Raw genomic sequence first — 20,083 nt, forward strand, 5'->3', positions numbered from 1 at the left:
GTCTCAAAGTGACTCTTCAGATTTCTACACGTAGCTGCTGAAACACAACAAGGGCATTGGATATATCTTAAACTGTAATAGTCGTTGACAAATGCTAACAAAAATATTTAATTTTAATTTATCTTTAAATTTATAGTATGTTACCCTTTGTCTTAACAAAATGCATCTTCTTTCTTTAGATTTATAATGCACTGCCCTTTCTTAGATGCCTGCCACTACCATTTCAGAACATGTTCAAGAACTCAAAAATCATTCAAGCTTTCCTGAAGAAGGAAATAGAGGAACACAAAGAGTCTTGGATACCTAATGACCCAAGAGATTACACTGACTGCTATTTAGATGAACTTAAGAAGGTAAAGAGGTGTCTGTTTGTCTTCTCATTTTGACGTGTACTATTACTTACATTTCCACTTAGTCTGGCTTCAGTCCATCTGAAGTTAGATTGTGATCCATATATTTAATTATTGGTTTTATTTTACAATTTCTGTTATTCAGTTTGGTTGGTATTATGCAGCAGGGGGTGTGGGGGTGCAGGGAGGCTTGTCTCCCGGCAAAAATGTAAAAAATATTTTTTTGTTTTTATTTTCCTTTTCATTACAATTTTGAAGTTTCAAAACTTTGATCTTATGGTGTCGACCATTTGCAGTCATATATGTGTATATATATATATATATATATATATATATATATATATATATATATATATATATGTGTGTGTGTGTGTGTGTGTGTGTGTATGTGTGTGTGTGTTTGTGTGTGTGCATGGGTATAGGAGTGCGCCCCCCATATTGTGAGTAAGTGTGACTCATGCACAAAACAATGAAGAACAGTAATCTTTGAAATTTACCCTTCATCTATATTTTCATAGATTTTTTTTTCATAAATCCAGGACTCGTAATTCCTAGTCTTTGAATTACAATACTGAACCATTTACAATGTCTCCTAAGTACTTCATTTCTTGTGCATCTGTTCTTTGAAGCATTTTGTCAAAATCAAAGAGCCACATTAAATGTTGTAGAAAGTCATAATAAATAGATCTTGCATAGCTATGCTGATTTACAGCCTTGGGTAGTTTACCAGGAGACTATCATATTCAGATAAGTCCAGATGCTAGCCATTATTATGCAGTTGAAGGAAAATACTGATAGCTTTAATGAGTAGAAATGAGCAAGAAGTAATGTAAATGGAAGGTTTAAGTATAAATAAGAAATCACAGAGTAAAGAATTGGACAATAAGATAGTCAATTTGACTGTCAATAGAAGCTCAGACTGAATGCACCAGCTGTTGAATTTAAGTGAGACAACACAACTGAGTAATACTTTGCAAGAAAGAACTTTCAAAACAGTGGGTCTGAAAAGAATTTCAAGGCAAGTACTATATATCACTACCTAATTCAGGATGCCAGTCTTTTCAATTCAGTAGTGGCACAGACATCGGGCTGGATTCACGAAGGCTTGCACTGAGTCTAAGAGTAGAGTAAGACTCCATGCAGCCAACATTTCCGCCGAGCGACCCAGGAACAGCCGGTAGGGGTGTGTAACAGAGCTCTCAAAACTAGTCCTACATGGACAGGGCTTGGATAGGCAAATTACCTCAATTGCAGGCGAAAGCTATGCAAATGAAGTAAATTTGCGATCCAGAAAACCCGAACCTGCCCGAGTAGGAGTAGTGTTATTTGCAGAAATGTACTCAGTTGACAACTGAGTACGGTTCTGCAAATAGTAAAACGGTGCCATGACAGCTCCAAAAAAAGAATGCATTTACTAGAGGAAGCATGCCAATGGCCAAAAGTACAGCCATTGGCAATGTGAAGTGATGCAAAATAAAAATAAAATAACTTTTTTTTTATCCCGATCTCCGGGGTTTAAGCGTAGGGCAGCTCCACGTAAACGCGCTGCACCCTAAAAAACAGAAAATTAATAATTAAGATCCACAAATGTGGATTTTATTGCTGATCTGAATTTACAATGCAAGTGAATGGAAGGCTGAAGACAACATGGCCACTGAGTAGAGGTTGCTAAGAGAGGAAGCTCAGTCTAAGAGATGTAACCAAGCATTAGTAGGCAATCTTATGCAAATGAGGGTTAGGATAGTGAATTGCAAGTTTACATAGCAAATGTGCACAGTCAGTGGAGTATAGGAGTAGGATAAGAGGAGTAACAGAGTAGAGGATAGGTGACATCATGAGGGGGGCATGTATGAAAGAAGTGAAGCTCATTGGAGCTGAGTGGCATGTGTCAGGTGACATTTACATATCATTGAAAGAGGTGTGTCAAACAGGTAGGCTAGGTAAAGTAAAGAAATTGAAGGTGTATGTCGTGGATAACACCAAAGTTTCTTGCTGAGGGTGCATGCATGCGTGTGCACGCCAGTAAACATGAGTAAGACAGTGTGCACGCAGGTCAGCGTGTGTGCATGCATGTAAGCCAGCGTAAGCATATGTAAGGCTGTGTAAACAGTTGTAAGCAAGTTTGCGCCGGTGTGCACGCATTTTCACTAGAATAAGTAAGTTTTAGTCCATGTAAGCATGAGTGCGCACGTGTTAGCTGCTGTGTGCATGTTTGCACTTGTGTGCGCGGCGCTCCCCCCTGAGGAAACAGAAAGGAAAAAGGAAGCACACCAAATAGTAGGAAGTTACCAGGGAGTACTAGCAGAGCTAGCAGGTAAAAACAATCAGAATCAGGCAATTACACAGGCAGTACACTAGCCCAGCCCATCCCAGCACTTAAAACTCTGCAAACAACAGTCCATTATGTTTTTCTCAAGAGACACTGCAACACTGCAGTAAGCTAATAGAAGTGAAAACTGAAAAAGCTTTACTGAGACAAAGACATGTTAGGGGCTGCCATTGCTGTTATAAGGCAACATATGCAACATGCTGAGGGTGGTGATAATGCAAATGCTGCTGGACAACCCACAGTGAGGAGACGGAGAAGAGTATACAGGCCCAGGGTAACCTACCAGGGGCTACATGAGCTGGAGATAGTGGAGCGCTATAGAGTGGACAGCGACCTCTTGCAGCAAATTGTTGAGCTGTGCAGGCCACGCCTCACACACAGAACCAATAGAGGGGAACCCATTCCAGTGGAAACCAAGGTATGTGCTGGCCTAAGAATACTAGCAACAGGTACCATCCAGAGACCAACTGGTGATATGATGGGGATATCACAGGCATCAGCATCCAGGGTACTGCACCAGTTCCTGTATGCCATGTCAGCACATGTCGGTGATCATGTGTATTTCCCCAATTCCGTGAGGAATTGGCCAGCAATATGCACCTCTTCCAGCAAATAGTGGAATACACTGAGGTAGTGGGTGCAATAGACTGCATACACATATGCATCAAAGCACCAGCCGGTGAGCGGGGTAGGGTCTACTTCAACCGCAAGGGCTTCCCCTCCATCAACTGCCAGGTTGTGTGTGATGCCCAGGGGCATAATACTGAATGTGTGTGCTGGCTGCTCTGGAAGCTGCCATGATTCCCATATCTGGCATCTGATGCAGCTGTACCAGACATTTGCCAATGGGGACATCCCACATGGTCACCTAGTGGGGGATGCTGGCTATGCACTGGAGCTGTGGCTGATGACACCCATCAGAAACGCACACTGACCTGAACAGGAATGCCATAATGAGGCACACGCACAAACACGAAATGTAATCGAGCGTGTGTTTGGGCTGCTCAAGTCATGGTTCTGGTGCCTGGTCACATCTGGTGGAGCCTTGCAGTACTCACCAACTACATGTACCCAAATTGTCATGGTATGTGCTATGCTACATAATATGATCCTGTGAAAACAGCTGCAGCAGGACCAGCATAGGCCTGGGCCAAACAGCCCCCCACCATTGCCAAGGCCATCACAGGCAGAGCGTGACTCGGAGGAGGAACAACCTGAGCCTGCCCTAGTAGGCAGAAGGAGGTGTGCCCAGTATACTTTGGCCTTGACAAAGAGGCAACATATAGCACATACACTGGCTCAGTAGGAACCCTGGAAATGATACCTCTCTCTGACTCGCACATATAGTAAAAGGGATGCCTAAGTTGACACCACCTGCTTCCAAACATGTATAGGGAGTGTAGTGTGTGCATCCGACATAGCCAGCCCTGCAGCACCACCTGAGGCATGATTGCCATGTGTTAAGCAATATTAAGCAGTGCTAAACAGCATTTACCACCATGTAGTATATGTAAAGAAAATTGCACACACCAACTAGCACAACTGTGGTCAATGTTGAGTAATATTGGGCAACATCCAGCAATGTTGGTTAATACTGAGCAATGTTGGACAAGCTGGGTCTAAGTATATGAAGGTCTCTCCAAACACCATTATATTGGGTGACTTCAACTACCCAAACATTGACTGGGAGCAGTACTCAAGGCCCAACACCCTAGCCCAAAGGTTCCTAAAATTTATAAACTCAAATGCTATGGAACAACTAGTCACACCCCCACAAAGGGGATAACATACTGGATCTGGTCATCACCAAAATGGGGGCTCTATGCTCCATACCAGAGGTATTCCCCTCATTGGTAAGATCGGACCATGAATCAATTCTACTGGATATCCACATCCCGATTCCACCCACAGCCCAGAAAACCACAGTGAAAAACTTCTCAAAAGCTAATGTCACACTTCTCAAAACCGAGGTGGAATCTTTCAAGGCCCCCGGGCCAGTGGAAAGTACGGCTCAAACTGCAGAATCCCTTATAAATGCATTCTATGGACACCTTCAGGAATGCATGGATCATGCTATCCCAAACAAAACCAAGACCCAATCATCCAAAGGCAGGCGTCCTGCCTGGTGGACCCCAGCCATAAATGAGCTGTACAACAGAAGGAGGATGCTACTACATGATAGAGCAAAATCCCTAAAAGGGAACGCATCACTGATCAGTACTAGCAAAAAACTACGATCCCTCATAAAATCATCCAAGGCCAGCTTCGAGAGAAAAATTACACAGGACACTAAAGATAATCACACAGCCTTCTTTAGTTATGTTAGGAACCTGGGTGGTAACTCCCAGATATGCTCAGAGTTGGTCTAAAATGACAATAAGTACACTGAAACCACAGACATTGCCAACATCCTGGCAGACAGGTTCAGTGCAAACTTCTCCCCCCCCCCCCCAAAGAGCAAATATCTATCCCAGCAGAGTGCTGCCTCCCTGACATCTCAGATGCTCAGGTGAGAGACGCCCTCTCCAAAGCAAAAAACACAGCATCAATGGGACCAGATTGTGTCCTGGGCTGCATTCTACATGAACTCCAAGAAGAGCCAACCCCCCACATAAAGCTGCTGTTCAATCTCAGCCTTACTACGGGATATGTACCCAAAAGATGGCGTACAGCAACAGTGGTCCCACTCCACAAAGGTGGTGCCTCTATGGACCCTGGAAACTATCACCCCATAAGCCTGACTAGCCCAGTCTGCAAAGCTATGGAGAGGATCATCATGGAACTCATAAACAAAGACATTGGGGACCTACAGACACTGGATCCTACCCAATTTGGCTTTGTTAAGGGCAGATCTTGCCTCTTAAACCTGGTCAATTTCTTTGAAACAGTCACCAAGGTCATTGATGAGGGGAAGGTAGTCCACACAGCCTATCTGGACCTCGCAAAAGCCTTCGACACAATACCCCACTCGGGCATTATAGATAAGCTCTCCAGCTTAAATATAAACCCCTATCTCATAAGATGGGTTGCAAACTGGCTCAAGGACAGAACCCACATAGTCAGAATTGCTGGAGCCATGTCAGACTCTAAACCAGTTACAAGTGGCATCCCACAAGGCTCAGTCCTTGGACCTCTTATGTTCGGCATATATTTTTCGGAGGTACAGGCTAACACGGGAGGACTGTGGCTGACCATGTTTGCAGATGACTGCAAACTGGGCGCCATAATTGACTCTCCATCTGACACAAGCATCCTCCAAAAGGGTCTCATAGAGATGGATAACAGGTGCCAGAGCCATGGCCTAAAGCTAAATGCTAAAAAGTGTATAGTCATACCCTTTGGTAAAAACAAAGTGCCCACAAATTACCACATTGGCGGGAATCCATTAAGTATGGAAGAAGTAATTAGGCACCTGGGGACCCCAGTTGACAGTAATTTCCCCTTTGACAACCACATTGCCAAAGTGGTTAGAAAGACCTTCTATATAGCCCACCTTATCATGAAAGGATTCACATCTACATCGAGGGAGGTCATTGTGCCCCTTTATTCATCCCTCATCAGGCCCATAATTGAATACAATGCCCCATTTGGGATGTACCTTACCCGACACCTGCAGCAACTAGAAAGACACCAAAAGTACCTCACAAAGAGGATCATGGGACTCAAACAGATGCCATATGCTGCTCGGTTAAAGAAACTACAGCTCTACTCAGTTGCATACCGCCTACTTAGAGGCGATCTATGCCTGATGTATAAAGCCATGTCCAACCCGGAATTAATGAGCCTGCTCCACCTCATAAAATCCAAATCCTGTAGAGCTACGTGCTCGAGAGACTTGAACCTGAGCACAGAAATAAATTGGACATGCTGGAGGGACAGATTCCTAACCCAGAGGCTCCCTTCACTCTGGAATAGAATCCCAGTCCATGTTAGGCAGAGCCCCTCACTCACTCTATTCAAGAGGAATCTTGATGAGTGGATGGGAGATCGTAGGTTTACCATGGGGATTACTTCAGTGTCACTACTAGACAGAGGCACAGTAAACTAACCTTAAAAAGGGCACAGTAAAATCAGTTCAGAGGGTGGCGAAAGCCAAACACACTCTGGCTAGGCTTGTAAATGCCTTAGGGCAGATAGCCTAGTATGAACCTATGAACCTATGAACCTAAGTAGGGCATAGCTGAACAAAAGGCAACATGCTCATATTTGCTCTACTGGCCCTTAAGCAGTCTGGACTGCTCAGTATGAAAATATAAAGCAATGAGGGGTCTCAAACTCAGGATACTATCCACTACAGTCATAGCACTGAACCACTAAGCCATGACAGTATTGCAGTGGTCAGCTTGTATGAAGAAATGTTGATAAGTCTATGCTAAGTATTCCATGGAAACCCTGCAGGCACAGCATAATCCCTGTCGAGTTATGACACAAAGGTGAGTCCCGCAGTAAGAATAGAACATGACTTTCGACACACACAGTAGAAATGTTAATATTGGACATGTACACATACATCAACAGATGTAGTGGACCTCAGACAGCAACATACTGAAAGGTAACACTGGGAATGCTCACACACGAATAAATGAGACAAATGTCAGGCAACAGAACACTGACAGTCTGAACTGGGCATGCTCACAAACTTAGGCCATGTTGGAGTACAGCAGTGGGCCACACATATCAGGCAGTTGCATGTGTTAACCCAGGAAACTCTCACTATCCAGCAATCTGCCCTGTGCACACAGTTATAGGACAACAAACACATATATAATATAGTGGAACCCTGTCATAATCAAATATGTTCTGCAGATACCTAAGTTGTTCATAGAAAGTGGGAAAGCAAAGACGATAAAACCTGCAAACAGTATCAGCAATAAACATTGTGCATCCTGAACATTAGTATAGGTTCAGAGGTTGATACTAGCCTATTCACCTTAGGGCATGTACAAGTCTAGCCAGAGTGTGTTTGGCTTTCGCAACCCTGTCAAAGTAGAACACTGTGCCTGTGAATAGTAGGTCACACAAGATAGCCCATTTATGTTTAGTGTATTGTGCCTCTGTCAAGCAGGGACCCAGAAGATATCCCATGGGTAAACATACGATCATCCATCCACTTGTCAAGATGTCTCCTGTAGGTGGGCAGTGGGTGGCTCTGCCCATGCAAAATCGGGATTACAATCCGAAGTGAGTGGAGCCTCTGGGATAAGAATCTGTCTCTCCAGCATGTCCTATTAACATCTGTGCTGAGGTATATGTCCCTGGAGTGTGTAGCTCCAAGGGAGTTGGACATCCTGAGGTGCAGCATGTCCATTAAATCTGGGTCGGATATTTCCTTAAACTACAGGCACACAACACATCCGTGTAAATGGTAAGCGACTGAGCAGGGCATCCATGTGAGTCCCTACATCTGCTTGTTGAGGAACATTTGTGGCCATTACAGTTGCTGCAGGTGTCGGGTAAGGTACATCCCAAATGTGGCATTGTAACCAAGCATGGTCATGATAAGTATAGGGGCACAATGACCTCACTTGATCAACATGTGCAACCATATGGGATAAGGTGGGCTATATAGAAGTTCTGTCTAACCACTTTGGCAACGTGATTGTCAAAGGCGAGAGTACAAACAAGTTGTGTCCCCAAACCCCTAACAACTACTACCATATGTAATGGATTACTACCTATGTGGTAATGTGTGGGCATGTTGTTATTCCCAAAGGGGATGACTATGCAACTAATGGCATTTAGCTGTAGTTCATGACTCAGGCACCAGTCATCCTATCTCTGTGAGACCCCATTTGAGTATGCATGTGCCAGCTGGAGAGTTGATTATGGCAACCAGTTTGCAGTCATCTGCAAACATGGTCATCCATATTCCTCCTGTGTTAGCCGGACGTCACACAAATATATACTGAACAAGAGAGGTCCCAGGACTGAGCCTTGTGTGATGCCATGTGTAACTGGTGTATAGTCAGACATGGCACCTGCAATACTGAGCATGTGCGTGCTATCCCTGATCCAGGTAGCAATCCATCATGTGAGATATGTGTCAGTATCGATGCCGGCGAGCCTATGCATAATGGCCAAGTGGGGTATTGTGTCAAAGGGTTGTGCAATGTCTAGGCAGGCTGTGTGGACAACCATCCCTACACCGATGGACCTGGTAACCGTTTAAAGAATATGAACAGGTCCAGGAGGCAAGATTTGCCCACAACAATGCTGAAATGTGTAGGACCCAGTGTCTGTAGGCTCCCGATGTCTATGTGCATGAGTCCCATTACAATACACTCCATAGCTTTGCAGAACAGGCTAGTTAGCCTTATAGGCCGATATTGTCTGTGGTCCATTGTGGCAGCAACTCTGTAGACCAGGACCACTATCACTGTACGCCATTCCATGGGCACATATCCTGCAGTAACACTGATATTGAACAGTGACGTAATGTGAGGGTTACGTCCGTCATGAAGCCCATGTAAGACGTAGGCTGGGACACTGTCTGGTCCCATTGATGCTGTGTTATCTGCTGTGGGGAGGGCAGCACTCACCTGTTTATTTGTGATGTCAAGGAGGTTACACACTGTTGAGATGGACAGTAGCTCCTTAGGGGGGCTGGGGGGGAGACACCTGCACTGAACCTGTTTGCCAGGATGTTGGCAATGTCTGTTGGTTCAGGGTGTGTTTAGTCAGTATGCAGTAACTCACAGCATATCAGTGAGCGTCCACCCAGGTACCTGAATTAACTGAAGAAGGCCTTGTGAGTGTCCTACGTATCTGGTGCAATTGTCCGTTAGAAGCAGGACTGACATAAATACATGAGTGATTGTAGCTGTCTGCTAGTACAGATCACAGATGTCTTCCCTGTCCGGGATTGTGCTCTATCATGTAGTAGCGTCCTCCTTTTGTTGTATAGCTTATTAATGGCCGGGATCTACCAGACAGGTCCCCTGCCATTGTAGGAGTGAGTCCAGTTGTTATTTGAGATAGCACGATCCATGCAGTCCACTAGGTGTCCATAGAATTTGTATGCAAAGGATTCAGCAGTCAGAGCCATACTTACCACTGTCCCAGGGTCTCTGAAGGATACCACCTTGGTTTGGAGAAGTGTGACATTTGCTTTTGAGAAGTTCACCAAGATTACCCAGGATGGGTGTGTGGACGTGATATGGATGTCCAGTGAGATAAATGTATGTTCTGACCTTACCAATGAGGGGTATATCTCAGGTTATGATCATGTCCAATATGTTGTCTACTCTTGTGGGTGTGGTGACCAATTGTGCCATAGCATACGAGTGTACAAATAGTAGCAACTGTTGGGCAAGGGTGTTGGGGCCTGAGTAATATCCCCAGTCAATGTGTGGGTATTTGAATTCACCCAATATAATGGTGTTTGGGGAGACCTTCATATTGTCCAGTGTTCCCAGGAAAGCCGAGTGTGGTTCATGAGTTTGCGAGGGTGGTCTGTAGCAGGCAACAAACCAAAAGGCAGATATGCACAATGTTAGGTACATATGTATGGTCTGTGATGCTTTGTGCAGTGCTACCAACCCGGAGGTATGTGTATCTGTGATGTATATAGATACTCCCCCTATTTGTGTTGGCCATTCCGAGTTTTGTGGTCAGAAAGCATGGTATGAAATATAACCTGGTAGTGCTGGTGTGCATTTGGGAGCCTGAACCAGGTGTCTGTTAGTGCACAGATAACGCTGTTGTCCATACTGAGGAGATTCCTGAGTGGTTGCAATTTGAGGGTAACACATCTGGTGTTGAGCAGCATTACCCTCAGTGTCATGTACTCTGTAATGTCTATGGAGGTGGGTTTGACTTTTGAGCCCCGCTTAAAAAAGGCAGTATGGTGGTAGCAACTGCCTTAGCCAGTATTTGAAAGTCCAAGGATGACCGGTGCAAGCTGTCCATAGGGAAGCTACGTGGCATGTCGAGCATGTCACCCCAGGCTGACAGACACTGTATCCCCTGTGAATGACACCAATATGTTAGCCAACTGTTAAACGCAATCAGTTTGTTGGTATACTGTGACATCATACTTGGTAAGTGTAAGATGCTAAACAAGGTCAGGGTCATACTGGCCTGGGCTACATGATCAGAGAGTTCCTCTATGTATCATGTCATGTGGTCCAAGGAGGGACGTCTGAGGGTGTACGCACCAGTATGGACAATGATGGAGCCAGTCCTGCACTTGCTTTGGAGTGAACTGAGTGCATGTGTTATGTTGCAGATCCTGCCACCCGAGAGACAGCTCAAAGTGACTATTCCCTTGTTTGGCCTGGTGAGTGTGACATCAGTGTGTCTGACAATGTGTCACCTATTACAAGTGTATTAGGTGTGTTGTTTAGCCCGAAGGGCAGTGACTGTGTGGTGCACTGACATTGTGAACTATGTGATATGTGGGTATTGTAGTGGGGTAGCGGTTGTTTGTGTGTCTGCTTTGGAGGTCTCTGCTGCTTCGGCAGAGTTTATGTAGAGCCTCCGAGTATGTTTATGTGTGATAATGTGGTTTGATTGCTGTTGCTATAGGTTTATATGAGACTGATATGTGGTGTGTGTGTGGTTACCTTCACCACCTGATAGACTATGCCAGTTATGGGTCGAGAGATCTCAGCCTCCTGTATGTCAATATTGTTCATAGGTTCATAGGTTCATACTAGGCTATCTGCCCTAGGGCATTTATAAGCCTAGCCAGAGTGTGTTTGGCTTTCGCCACCCATTTTAAATTAATTTTGCTATGCCTTTTTTTGAGGTTAGTATACTGTGCCTCTGTCTAACAGTGACACAGAAGTGATAGCCGGGGTAAACCTACAATCTCCCATCCACTCATCAAGATTCCTCTTGAAGAGAGTCAATGTGGGACTCTGCCTAACCTGGACTGGGATTTTATTCCAGAGTGAAGGGAGCCTCTGGGTTATGAATCTGTCCCTCCAGCATGTCCCATTTATTTCAGTGCTGAGGTTCAAGTCTCTCGAGCGCGTAGCTCAATGGGATTTGGATTTTCTGAGGTGCAGCATGTCCATTAATTCCGGGTTGGACATGGCTTTATACGTCAGGCACAGATCGGCTCTGAGCAGGCAGTATGCCACTGAGTAGAGCTGGAGTTTCTTTAACCGGGCAGCATATGGCATCTGTTTGAGCCCTTTCATCCTCTTGGTGAGGTACTTTTGGGGTCTTTGCAGTTGCTGCAGGTGTCTGGTAAGGTACATCCCAAAAGGGGCATTGTACTCAATTATGGTCCTGATGAGTGATGAGTAAAGAGGTACGATGACCTCCCCTGATCTAGATGTGAATCCCTTCATGATTAGGTGGGCTATATAAAATGTTTTTCTAACCACTTTGGCCACATGGTTGTCAAATGAGAGCTTGCTATCAACTTGGGTCCCCAGGTCCCTAATGACTTCTTCTGTACTTAATGGATTACCACCTCTGTGGTAATTTGTGGGCACTTTGTTTTTGCCAAAGGGGATGACTATACACTTTTTGGCGTTTAGCTTGAGGCCATGGCTCTGGCACCAGTTGTCTGTTTCTATGAGGCCCTTTTGGAGGATGCTTGTGTCGGCTGGAGAGTTGATTATGGTGCCCAGTTTGCAGTCATCTGCGAACTTGGTCAGCCACAGTCCTTCTGTGTTGGTCTGTACCGCCGAGAAATATATACTGAACAAGAGAGGTCCCAGGACTGATCCTTGTGGGACGCCACTTGTAACTGGTTTGGAGTCTGACATGGCTCCAGCAATTCTAACCATGTGGGTTCTGTCCTTGAGCCAGTTTGCAACCCATCTAGTGACATAGGGGTTTATATTTAAGCTGGTGAGCTTATCTATAATGCCCGAGTGGGGTATTGTATCGAAGGCTTTTGCGAGGTCCAGGTAGGCTGTGTGGACCACCTTCCCCTCGTCAATGGCCTTGGTGACTGTTTCAAAGAAATCGACCAGGTTTAAGAGGCAGGATCTGCCCTTAACAAAGCCAAACTGGGTAGGATCCAGTGTCTGTAGGTCCCCAATATCTTTATTTATGAGGTCCATGATGATCCTTTCCATAGCTTTGCAGACCAAGCTAGTCAGGCTTATTGGGCGATAGTTTCCAGGATCCGTTGAGGCACCACCTTTGTGAAGAGGGACCACTGTTGCTGTACGCCACTCTTTGGGTACATATCCTGTAGTAAGGCTAAGACTGAACAGTAGTTTTATGTTTGGGTTTAGCTCTTCTTGGAGTTCATGTAGGACGCAGCCCGGGACACCATCTGGTCCCATTGATGCTGTGTTTTTTGCTTTGGAGAGGGCAGCTCTTACCTGAGCATCTGACATGTCAGGGGGGCAGCACTCTGTTGGGATAGATATTTGCCCTTTTGGTAGGGAGAGGGGGGAGAAGTTTGCACTGAACCTGTCAGCTAGGATGTTGGCAATGTCTGTGGGCTCGGTGTATTTTTTGTCATTTTGGACTAATTCTGAGCATATCTGGGAATTCCTACCCAGGTTCCTAACATAACTAAAGAAAGCCTTGTGATTATCCTTAGTGTCCTGTGCAATTTTTCTCTCGAAGCTGGCCTTAGAGGATTTTATGAGTGCCCGTAGTTTTTTACTAATACTGATCAGAGATGCCTTCCCTTTTTGGGATTTTGCTCTATCATGTAGTAGCTTCCTCCTTCTATTGTATAGTTTGTTTATGGCTGGGGTCCACCAGACAGGACGTCTGCCTTTGGAGGATTGGGTATTGGTTTTATTTGGGATTGCATGATCCATGCATTCCTGAAGGTGTTCATAGAATGCGTTTATAAAGGATTCTGTGGTCTGGGCCGTATTTTCCACAGGCCCGGGGGCTTTGAAGGATTTCACCTTGGTTTTGAGGCATGTGAAATTTGCTTTAGAGAAGTTTTTCACTGTGGTTTTCTGGGCAGGGGGTGGGGTTGGGAGGTGAATATCCAGTGAGATTAGTTTATGGTCTGATCTTACCAGTGAGGGATACACTTCTGGTATGGAGCATAGTGTCCCCATGTTGGTGATGATCAGGTCCAGTATGTTTTCCCCTCTTGTGGGAGTGGTAACAAGTTGTTCCATAGCATTTGAGTTTATAAATTCTAGGAACCTTTGGGTTAGGGTGTTGGAGCTAGAGTAATGCTCCCAGTCTATGTTTGGGTAGTTGAAGTTGCCCAATATAATGGTGTTTGGAGAGACCTTCATATTTTCCAGTATTCTCAGGAAAGTCAAGTGGGGTTCCTGTGTTTGGGAGGGTGGTCTGTAGCAGGCTATAAACTGGAAGGCAGTTTTACCCACAGTTAGTTGCACATGGATAGTCTCTGATGCTTCGTGCTGTGCCACCAACCTGGAGGTGTGGGTATCTTTGACGAATATTGATACTCCCCCTCCTTTTGTGGTTCGGTCCAAGTTTTGGGGCCGAAAAGCATGGTATGAGGTATAACCTGATAGTGCTGGGGTGCTCTCGGGAGCCTTGAACCAAGTTTCTGTTACTGCACATATATCGATGTTCTCCATGCTAAGGAGAGTTTTGAGTGCATGCATCTTGAGGTTTAGACATCTGGCGTTGAGTAGCATTACTCTTAGTTTCTTATCCCTTGTGATACCTATGGAGGTGGGTTTGTCTTTTGAGCCTTGCCTAAAAAAGGCACTATGGGGGTAGCAAGAGCCTTTGCCTATATCTGAAAGCCCAGGGGTGACAGGTGCAAGCCGTCCCTAGTGAAGCATCGTGGCTTGTCGAGCATGTCATCCCAGGCTGACAGGCATTGGATCCCCTTTGAATGACACCAACACTTAAGCCAATTGTTGAAATTGATCATCTTGTCTTCATATTGTGGCATCATTCTTGGTGAGGGTAAGATGCTACTCAAGGTCAGGGTCATACCAGCCTGGGCTACATGCTCAGAGAGCTCCTCTATGTCTCTTTTCATGTAGTCCAGGGAGGTACATCTCAGGTCATTCACACCAGCATGGACAATAACTGAGTCATATTTGTACTTGCCTTGGAGTGACCTGAGTGCTTGTGTTATGTGGCAGATTCTAGCACTCGACAGGCAGCTCACCGTGACCTTCTCCTTGTTCAGCCTGGTGAGCGGGATGTCAGTGTGCCTGACGATAGAGTCACCTATTACAAGTGTTGCATCTCTCACATATATCTGAGTTTGTTGGGAGGAGGAGGGGGTTGCCTGTGTACATGAGGCAGATGTGACATTGTGTCAAAACCACAATATTCACTAGCTGGACTGAAGAGTACACACGAAACTGACCCCTGGACATGCAGGGATATTATGATGACATACTCCGTAGCCTGATCGCAAAGGATCAGTAGGGTGTTAAGTGTGTAAAAGTGTTTAACAGGGATTAGTGCCCAGGTTTGTTGGTGTTTTGTAAAGAGTAGCGGAGAAGGATTCCAGACTGAATTATGACACCTCCTTCAGCTATGTCATAAATAGCAATGTACACTCATATATTTCCTGAGTCAGGGCCAACTGTACCTGACTGACAATGCCGACATCCTGTCAGACAGGCCCATATAGACATACTCACCTCCCACTGACCATAGTCTCAGTCATCATACCAGGAAATATCACATGTAGAATGGCTGAACAGCTCCCCCCAAAGCCAAAAGCATGGCAGCAATTGGATTACATTGTTTCCCAATATGTGTCATTCATGAACTACAGAACAAACAGACCCTGCACCTGAACAGTCTGTTGAGTCTCACCCTCTCCACAGGATCTGGAACCGTTGAATGTGTTACAGCAACATATAGCACTCCCCACAAGTGTAGGTGCACAACACACCATGGGAAGTATAGTCCAGTAAGCCTATGAAGTCTGATCTGCAAGGCCATGGAGTCCATCATGGTTGATGTCATACACAGAGCTATTGGAAGCTGACAAACACACAACCCTACCAACTGTGGTATGTTCATGTGCAGATCATGGTTCCCAAACATATTAGACTGTATGGAAGGTAGACACCCAGGACATACATCATTGAACAGAGCTACACATGTCCCACATAGACTTTGAATAGCCCATTATCAACATCCCTGACACATGCCATATCCACAAAACCAACAATCTGTGCATAAATATGTGTCCACAGATAGATCACACAAGGTAAGAATTATGGGGTCCTGTTCAAGCTGTTGACCCCTGCCGACCCACATGGCTCATTCCGGGGATTGCATAAAACAAAGAGTACACACATTACCATGTCCAGTCTGATGATGTCAGCATCCTACAAATATAGCTGGAGAATAAAAACCACCCAGTAAAGCATATAGCGTGCTGTGTTAATGCATTTGTCTCTAGTATCATAACATAGTTAGGTAGGGGTTTGAATCCTGCAAACGCTGATTGTGTGTGTGTGGGGGTGTGTGTGTATGTCTGTGATGTCCTGTGAGAGGAGTGCCCTTTTTGGAGACTGGGAAAATACATTAAAAGAGGTACATTCCTCTTTGGAAAGTCTGATGATGTCAGCATCCTACAAATATAGCAGAAGAATAGAAATCACCCAATAAAGCGTATAGCGCACCGTGTTAATGCATGTCTCTAGTATCATAACATAGGTAGGGGTTTAAATCTTGCAAACGCTGTTAGTGTGTGTATGTGTGTGATTTCCTTTGAGAGGAGTGCCCTTTTTGGAGACTGGGAAAACAAATTAAAAGAGGTACATTCCTCTTTGGAAAGTCTGATGATGTCAGCATCCTACAAATATAGCATGAATAGAAAAACCACCCAGCAAAGCATATAGCACGTCGTGGTAATGCATAAGTCACTAGTATCATAACATAGTTAGGTAGGGATTTGAATCCTGCAATTGCTGAGTGCGCGCGTGTGTGTGTGTGACACAGTTGGTTAATGCAGTCTGGGTTTTGCTTTCACTATGGTATGACATATCATGATTAAAACAGTATGTGCATTGCACACATCAGGTATCTGCGTGGCAAATAAATATGTGTACATGTGACCTCAATCAGTACATAGGTGTGAAGCCGGCATACTACATGAATACATTTGTTTCCTTTGACAGATCGTGCCACTGCTTCTCAGATTGTAGGTTATGTATGTATGTGACAAGCCCGGCCACTGTAGTGATCTGTGTCCAAGGTCATCTGTGCCACACACACCCATGACAGTTACTATAGAGTACTGTGAGTGAGGGTACATGCCTGGGGTATATGTCAGACATGTTCATACACAACAATGACTGGCAATAATGGACAGTCATTATAGGTGTACAACAGCCCTATGGATATGCATTCAGGCCCCTAATGTCTTATGTGACACACAGAGGGACTCCACAATACCTATGGATATGTGGATACCAAGGGACAGATGACATAACACATGGCTGTATGCACACATTGTTACCCAACATACATGTTGAGGGCTACCACCTATGTGGTACTGTCGGGTTAGTATGTATAGTAAATGTGGATGACTATGCCATAGTCGGCTTACTGCTATACAGCATGTATTGGACAACAGGTATCTGTTTGTATGATACCCTTGTGTAGGATATGTGTCCCATCCAGGGAATGCATTGTAGGCCAATGCATGCATTTCCAGATGTGGATGGACATGTCCCTAGTGTGTTTGTATGTACCTAAGAGGGCTATATGCCAAATTGGTGTGGTCCCAGGAATGGGTGGCGGTCATTACCACTGGTCACTGTTATAGTATAGTACCGGAAGGATCCAACTGTTACTGAGTTCCCTACAACTGTGTGTCATTTGTCAGGACATCATCTAATGATTGGTTATAGTCATGCTGTTGAGGTTGTGTATACTACCAGACTGCAAATCATTGACAGGTATCAACAGACAAATGTACCCATGTTAGTACATATCTGTAGTAGAATGCATACTGGTCATCGAAAGGTACTATGAGATGTTAACAATGTGTACAACAGGGTATGTCATACATCCCATGTGTCCACTATGCACGTACATTCAGAAAGTGCGTACCCACCATGTTCACAGATATACACCTGCTAATCTGTAATGCACACACCACACACGTACTGTTCACTCAATAACACATGCTGGCAACACTGTACACTTCAACCAAGTGGCACATGGGTGGACAATACATACTTAGACCTAACACTGGTGTAAACAATGCTACATTGGCAATCAGAGCTGTGATGCATAATGCCTGCTCAGATATACCTTCAAGGATATCATTACACTTTCCTGTTGACAATGCTAATATTGCTACACTGCTATAATGTCACCCTGTGCATCAGAACCATGTTAGCCTGTTCCTGCATCAATGTTACAAATGACAGGAGGTGGCACAGGTGTCATCATATGCACAGCGTGTGTTGTTGATTTGCCAGAGCCAGACACTGACCCATCCAATTGACATGTCTGTGTGTGTGTGTGTGTGTGTGTGTGTGTGTGTGTGTGTGTGTGTGTGTGTGTGTGTGTGTGTGTGTGTGTGTGTGTGTGTGTGTGTGAGGGACAACAGTACAGCATGGGCCAATGTTGATGTAATGTGTGTGTGCATGTGTGAGCCCTAGTTGTTTGGTTAATGTGTATGTGTATCTGCATGCACACAGCTCCACCATATAGCTGCCATATACGGGAGGTTGTGGGACAGCCACAGACTGTACCTGCTAGGCTGTACAGATCACTGTCTCTGGGCATGGACATGGTACCTGTGCCTGGCAGGGGTGCTACGGGCAGTATCGGGTACCAACCCTGACTGGGTACTATCATCAGAGGCAGAGGTATGATGACTGGACCCATGTCCCTGCTGGGACTGGCCAGAGCCACGTGCACATGCTCTACTAGGATGGTCAATAGACAGGCCAGCCACAGCATTGCTGCGGCTGGTACTGCCACTACAGGAGCGGCTGCGATCTGTGTGCCATCCTCGTCGACTGCCAGCTGTTGTTGTTGCTGGCATGCATCTACTTCGACTTCTCACCCATCCTGCATGGTCCTGGCTCATGGAAGACACATTGTGGAGGGCGTCTATTGTCTCCCCCCAACGTCTATCAATGACCTTGGTGAAATTCTGGATGGCACCGGCAAGGTCACAGATGCTGTCATTGATAGCAGTGTAATGGGCCCTCTGCGCCTTTAGTCCCTGTCTGGTGTACCGTTCCATATGTGCCTGTGCCTGCATTACAGCCCAGAACATACCAGAGGTTGTAATACCTCTGGGGGCACATCTGCCAGGGACAATACGACCAGTGGTGCTCCCCCGGGAAACCCTGGACATCCACCTATGTGGTAATGCTCCAGGAATCTGGCTATGGCTGCTGCGAGGGGATACAAGTGCCATGGGTACCACCCTCTTCTGGTCAATGCCAACTGTATGCTGTCCCTCAGCTAAGGCCATTGGTGATGAGGGATGTATCGGCAGTATGAGTGTGCACATAGATGGGGTTGAATGCTGTGTACTGTCGATTGGTGGACCAACGACAGACCCTGACAAACCTTCCTGTGCCAAAATACATGTCTCATCATTTCCACTATTAGTGGCAGTGACTTCACGTTCCCTGCTGCTTTCAGCCACCCCAAACTCAGCACCTGTGAGATGAAGACAGGAAACACACTTTACAATCTGTACATGATGTTAGCACACATGCACACATGCACACATGAACGCATGCACACATGCACACATGCACACATGAACACATGCACACATGCACACATGCACACAAATACACTCCTCACTAGAGCACATACACACACACACACACACACACACACACACACACACACACACACACATGCACACACACACACCAGCAATCCAACACATACTCAATAATGGGTGAAGGTGGGTGCCAGTATCACAAGGCAAACAGTCACCTCACACGTGTCAGCATGCAGAATATGTGTTAGTAAAGACCATGCAGTGCAAGTGTAGATGGCCCGATTTAATGACATTATACATGGCTTTGATGCATGTGTGTAGTTGTTCAGTGATTGGCTACACCCTGGAACACAATGTGTACATGGACACAACATTGCTGTGCATGTATTATCAGCTCTGCAATGTCCTGTGCACCATTACTCACAGGTATACATACCATGGCTGCATGTGTTATCTGTGTGACACATAGATTGCCATGGGTGATTACAGTGTCTGTGTACATAGCAGATAATAGTGGGCACAGGTGTATCACATGCATGCTATGTACACACATGGGATGAGTGGTGCATGTAGACATGAAGGAATCCCAATGCTCAACATGGCACTTGCACAGTGGTTATGGTGAGTGTGGGACATATTGCAGATATGTCACTGCCAGCCATGACATGGCATGCTACACGACGGCAACATTAAATACCACACATACCCAATGTGTGTCATGTGACCTATACACACCAATAGCATTCCAGGACATATATGTGACACTTTGTACAGATGGCGACTGCTGTGCATATTGTGTATACTGGC

At 45.4% G+C, this 20,083-nt stretch overlaps 1 protein-coding gene across 4 annotated transcripts in view; it reads left to right on the plus strand.

Annotated features, from left to right (window-relative positions):
• The window catches only part of LOC122809626 (cytochrome P450 2F2-like), a 916,584-nt gene that overhangs the window by 476,104 nt on the left and 420,397 nt on the right, over window positions 1–20,083 (plus strand). For all 4 annotated transcript variants that reach the window (XM_044081263.1, XM_044081260.1, XM_044081261.1 and 1 more), the window contains exon 6: window positions 180–353. In XM_044081263.1, coding sequence (XP_043937198.1) covers window positions 180–353 — 174 coding nt within the window. The remainder of the gene's footprint in view (window positions 1–179; window positions 354–20,083) is intronic.

The sequence above is a fragment of the Protopterus annectens genome, chromosome 8.part0, assembly GCF_019279795.1.
Source record: "Protopterus annectens isolate FY-2018-M chromosome 8.part0, PAN1.0, whole genome shotgun sequence".
Lineage (NCBI taxonomy): Eukaryota > Metazoa > Chordata > Ceratodontiformes > Protopteridae > Protopterus > Protopterus annectens.